The 5,209-nt window shown below is 72.1% G+C and overlaps 1 protein-coding gene across 3 annotated transcripts; it reads right to left on the bottom strand.

Annotated features, from left to right (window-relative positions):
* Positions 1 to 3,979, bottom strand: CCM2L (CCM2 like scaffold protein). 3 transcript variants are annotated; one of them, XM_074920149.1, is made up of 10 exons: positions 3,901 to 3,979; positions 3,442 to 3,609; positions 3,020 to 3,103; positions 2,724 to 2,907; positions 1,742 to 2,172; positions 1,498 to 1,633; positions 1,306 to 1,369; positions 928 to 1,078; positions 650 to 788; positions 1 to 440 (listed from the first exon to the last, which is right to left on the bottom strand). In XM_074920149.1, exons 1-10 carry the CDS (start codon positions 3,928 to 3,930, stop codon positions 154 to 156), a joined length of 1,674 nt encoding a protein of 557 aa, XP_074776250.1. In that variant the 5' UTR covers positions 3,931 to 3,979; the 3' UTR covers positions 1 to 153. The 3 variants fall into 3 exon arrangements, with proteins under 3 accessions (XP_074776250.1, XP_074776252.1, XP_074776251.1); XM_074920151.1 differs by having other exon boundaries at positions 934 to 1,078; XM_074920150.1 differs by having other exon boundaries at positions 928 to 1,075.
* Positions 3,980 to 5,209: the final 1,230 nt, after the last annotated feature.

The raw sequence follows: 5,209 nt of genomic DNA, 5'->3' as shown, positions 1-5,209 counted from the left end.
GATGCCGTCAGCCCTGTGAGGGACCCCATCCCCTCCCGTGGTGACAAAGAGGGGGACAACGTCCCCCCTCCTAGGTGCTGGGGCAGAACTGGGCACCTGGCAATCTGTGAGACGCGGCGCCGCGGCGGTGAGCAGGGAGGGAGCCGCATTCCCTCAGAGGTAGTTGTCCTCTTCCTCTTCCTCCTCCTCCTCCTCCTCCTCGTCCCGCGCCAGCGCCTCGATGTCGTGGGTGATGTCCGTGATCATGCGGTTGAAGGACTCGGACTCGGAGCGCAGGGACCAGCTGTCGTAGCTGCGCACGGCCGAGGCCGAGGTGTTGCTCATGCTGCGCTTGATGCGGCCGAAGCTGTCGGTGAGGATCCCGCCCTCCCGGATGCCGATGCTCTCCAGGAACGTCTCGAAGTACCCGATGTCTTGGTCGGGGATGAAGGGCCTCATTCCTGCCACGGGTGCGGGTGACCCTGGCGGTGACCCTGCCCGCGTGTGGCGCCGGCCAGCCCCGCCGGCGGCTTGTTGTGGGGGTCATCGCCCCCCATCCCCCACAAGCAGAGACGTCCCAACACCCCCCCTGAGCGCACACCCCATCCCCGAGGGCCGCACGGACATCGCCAGGGTGCCACGATGGCACGGGGTGGCCCCGGCTACTCACCCAGGAGGAGAAACTTCCTGCGGTCGCCGTAGAGGCGCAGCAGCTCGGCGCAGTACTCCCGCACCGGCGCGCCCAGGCGGTACTCGCGGAGCAGGACGGCGAACTGCTGGATCTCCGGCGGGGACAGCTTGTTGCGCAGCTGCGGGGACACGGGGACGGGTCGGGGTTGGGGACACCGGCAGCGCACAGCCCCGGCCTCTCACCCTGCGCCCCGCTGGCTTCTCTCTGTCTCGGAGAGGGGCTCAGGCCTCCCCAGGGCCCCTCGCCCGTCCCCGCACCGTCACCATGTAGTCCTGCAGCTGCTCCAGCCCCGTGCCGCTCTGGTCGCTGCCGCTGCAGGCGGTGGCCAGGCTGTGGTGGGACCGGTGGCAGGAGGGCGAGGAGGTGCCGCTGTAGTACGCTTCGAAGGTTTCGTGGGAGCCGTTGCTGCTGCGGTGAGGAGGGGAGTGGGGGTTCAGAGGGTCCCCGCACCCCTCATGTGCCAGACTGCACCCCCGATGCCGCACAGCACCTGCCATGGGGCAGCGCTGGGGCTTCTCTGCAGCTGGGACAGGCGCCCACCCCGGGGCAGGGGCACCCACCTGGGGCAGGGACACCCACCCAGGGGCTCAGGCACCCACCCGGTGTGAGGGACACCCCGGGGGACCCAGACTCACAAGGAGCTGCAGCAGCTGAAGTCGGCATCGTAGCCGTACGTCCCATCGGTGCGGCAGCTCTCGCCTGGGGATGGAGAGCCGAGGCCTCGCAGCGCGCCCAAGCCTCTGCCCTGGCACCCGCCCCCCGCGCTGTGCCCGCCAGCCCCGTGCCACCCCGCTCCGTGTCCCCCACGCCTGTCCCCGGCCACTCACTGCGGCTGGCGAGCCAGGGCCGCGTGGGTGTGGAGGTGTAGTGGTACCCGGCGCGGTCCACACACTCGATGCTCTGGTCCCCGTAGATGATCTGGAAGACCTGGCAGATGAGCGCGCAGGACTCCTCGGCGGCATCCTGCAGCGGGAGGGAGCGCGGGCGGGCAGGTGGGTGCCGGAGGGCGCCGGAGGGCACCGGAGGGTGCCGGAGGGTGCCGGCAGGTGGGCACGTGCCGGGGCCGCTCACCCTGTTGGGCACGGCGAGGATGACGAGGTTGGAGTAGGCGTCGGGGCAGGGCTCCTGGGGGTCCAGGGGGTTGCTGCCGGTGTGTCGCCGCTCCCAGCTGCCGAAGCCGGTGCCGCGCTCCCAGCTGCCGCCGCCGCCACCGGTACCGGCCCGTCGCCGCTCCCAGCTGCCCGAGGGCCGCCCGCGCTGCCGCCGCTCCCAGCTGCCGCCCCGCCGCCGCTCCAGGCTGCCGCCCCGCCGGGCCTCCTGCCCGCCCCGAGCCGCCCGCCAGTCCAGGCTGCAGATGGTGTGGCGCCGCTCCATGGGGCCCCCCAGCCGCCCCCCCTCCGGCCACGAGCCCCCCGGCCGCTTCTCGGCGGGGAAGGCCTCGGGCACCCCAACCGGGGCCGCCTCAGGGTGTGCTCCGGCGGGGACCGGGTCCACTCCCAGGCCTGGGGGGGCAGCGAGGACAGACTGGGCATCAGGGGTGGGGGGGCGGGGGCTGCACTGCCCGACCTGCCCGGCTCCCCCCAGACCCTGGGGGCTGCCCCATCCCATGGGGGACCCACAGGGGGCTGGGGGCAGCGGGGCAGGGGATGAGGGGACGGTTCCGTGTGCGGGATGGAGCTCAGCCTGACGCAGCCCCCCCCCGCCCCCCGTGGGGACCCTGCCTGCCCCTGGCAGCTGAGCCTGGGTTTGCTGATCAAAGTGCTGGAGCCCCTCTGGGGAGTCCCTGGCCGGGGGGGACAACACAGGGGTCACTTCCAACCTCCTCTCCCCCTGCCATTAACGGCAGCTGGGGCTGGCAGCGCAGCTGGGACCTGCTGCCGGGGCAGGGGGGAGCCCCAGGCAGTGCCCCCCACCTCCAGCCCCGGGGGGGAGGCAACACAGGCCCAGCATCTCCCCGTCACCCCCCAGGCTCCATCCCCGCCTGCCCTGGGGGACACGGGGCGCTCGGGGCCGGCTGTGTGGTGGGCAGTGGCCCCCGGCCAGCCGCCCGCACCGGTTTTGAGGATGAGGAGGTGCAGGGCGTCGTCGCGCAGGTAGGACGCGGCGGCGATCTCGTGGGTGGGGATGCGCAGGATCAGCTCCTCGTCGTCGCGCCAGGTGAGCAGGAGGCAGCGCGCCGAGAGGCTGAGGATGCTGTCCTGCTCCGGCGTCGTCTGCAGCGGCAGCTCCTTCAGCTGCTGCGGGGGCACAGGGGGGGCCCGGAGTGTGGGGCACCCGGTGGCGTGGGGCACCTGGCACCCAGCTGCCCTCTGGGGGGGTCACCCCGGGGGAGGTGGGGACCCCTCTTACCCTGGCTGTGTCCAGCAGCTGCAGCACCTCATCGCGACTGGAGGGGTTCAGGGAGGATGTCACCCACGTCAGGTGGCCTAAAAACTGGGACACACACACACACACACACACACACAAAACCCAGGGCAGCTTGGGGGGGCTGGGGCCAGGGGGTTGGGGTGTGTGTCCTCCCCACCCCGCAGCCCAGAGCCTCCCCCGGAGCACCCACATCCCCGAGGACAGGATGTATCTCCCCAGGGTGCAGGGAGACACTGCAATGGGGGGGTCCTCCTTGCACCCCCAGCCCACCCTCCCCCTCCCTGCGTGTTTATCTGGGCAAGGAGGGGGCCAGGACCCGCCCTGGCCACTGCAGGTGGGGTGGTGGCCTCGTGTCCCACCCCCTGAGCAGGCAGGGACCCCTGGGGACGCCCCCACCCCCTTACCTTCACCTCCTTCTCCACGTAGTCGTGCAGCAGGATCTGGGGGTCGATCAGGTAGTCGGGGGGGTAGAGGGGCACGGAGTGCAGCGGCCGCCGGTAGACGCTGCCGCGGAGCGCCGGCCTCCGAGCCGCCTTGGGGAAAACCAGCCGCTTGATGGGCGACACGAAGCCCTGGCAGGGAGAACGGGCACGGGACCGCGTCAGCGCCCGGCACCCCACCCCAGCACCCATGGAGGGGTCGGGCACCCACCGCCCCGGGAGGGGCTGGGCACCCCTCTGCTTACCGACCCCAAATTTGCACCATTTGGGAGATTCAGGGGGCAGCGAGCGGGGACCACACCTCTCCCCGGCAGCACTGTGGGAGGGGGTGCAGGGCCCCTCGCCCCAACGTCCCCGTGCGTCTCACCCGCTCCCACCCTCCTTGCCACCCCCCCCGGGACCACCAGCCCCAGGCCCACGCACCTTCTTCCCCTTCTTGGCCTCGCTGTCCATGGCGGGGCCGCGGCGCTGCCTCCCGGCACGGCCGCCCCCACCGCCCCGCTCGGCGCCGCCGCGTTTTCCTGTGTCGGAAACTCCACCAGCACGGCTGGGATGTGAGTTCCTGCCACTCCTGGGGGGTGCTGGGCCTGGGCTGGGACCGGGCTGGGGCTGGGACTGGGATTACGGCTGGGGCTGGGATTAGGACTAGGACTGGGCTGATACCTGGGCAGAAGCAGGGGCTGGAGTAGGCCGGGATGGGACTGGACCAAGGGCTCGGACTGTGACTGGACCAAGGGCTCGGACTGGGACTGGAACAGGGACTCGGACTGGGACTGGGGGTAGCACTTGGGCTGGGGCTGGGCTGGGATTTGGGCAGAGGCAGAGGCTGAAGAGGGACCAGAGCTGGGGCTGGGGGTGCCCGTGGGACCCGGCTGCAGAGCAGCCCCCGCCCCTCGCTGCCGCAGGGCTCCCCCCGGGGCCTGGGGCCGGCTCCGCCGCCCCGTGACCCCCCCGTCAGCCTTCATCGTGCAGCGCCGGGGGCTCCCGTCCCTCGCTGCCCCCATCCCGCCCTGCCCACGCCAGGCCCTGGCAGGGGGAACGGCACCCGCAGGACCCCAGCACCCCTTTTGCTGTGGCCGCCCGCGGAGCCCGAGACCCCCGGGGGGGGCCGGGGGTCGGCGGGGATCGGGGCCTCTGGCAGGGAGGGGGTTGGCCCGGCACCGGCCATGTCCGGCGGCTTCCTCCCCGCTGCATCCTGCCCGCACACCCCTTCCCTGCCGGCCACCGCCTCGGGGCCAGCACTGGCCAGGGCCCCCGACACCGCCCCCCCGTGTCCCCGAGCACCCCGGGGCCGAGGGGCAGCGTCCTGCCGCGCTGCGTGGCCCGGGCCGTGGGCCGGGGGTGCCGGCAAGGACGGGTTCCCGCAGGCAGGGCTTATTGAAATGAGTTTAATATCTCATGTTGCAGCAAAATTAAAAATATACAAAAAGTTTGTGGTATACAAAAAAGTCTCGGTAGGGACCCCGGCCTCCCGCTCGCCCCCCCCGCCCGTACCGGGGGTCCCAGAGAAGAAGGTGGCACACAGAGTATTTACAGTACGTGACAGCGGCTGGGGGGGGCCCAGGGACGTGGCCGAGACCCCCCCGGCAGCCCCCACTGGGAACACACGGCCCCGGCCCGGCCCCGGCCCAAACCTCTTCCCGCTCCCTGAAGTCGGGGCGGCCCCACTGCCCCCCCCAGGGGTGACACCCCCGGGGTCCAGCACCCCCGTCCCCAGCGGGAGCTCGAGCAC

This window comes from Athene noctua, chromosome 16 (assembly GCF_965140245.1).
Source record: "Athene noctua chromosome 16, bAthNoc1.hap1.1, whole genome shotgun sequence".
In the NCBI taxonomy this organism is placed as follows: Eukaryota; Metazoa; Chordata; class Aves; order Strigiformes; family Strigidae; genus Athene; species Athene noctua.
The sequence above is the reverse complement of the archived record's forward strand: the minus strand, read 5'-3'. Positions and strand labels throughout refer to the sequence as shown.

Coding starts and splice junctions, on each gene's coding strand:
- CCM2L (XM_074920149.1), bottom strand. CDS start 3,930: ATGGACAGCGAGGCCAAGAAGGGGAAGAAG. Junction 2,908..3,019: donor AGCTGCTGGACACAGCCAGG/GTAAGAGGGGTC, acceptor GTGCCCCCGCAG/CAGCTGAAGGAGCTGCCGCT. Junction 1,079..1,305: donor TTCAGCTGCTGCAGCTCCTT/GTGAGTCTGGGT, acceptor TCCTCACCGCAG/CAGCAACGGCTCCCACGAAA.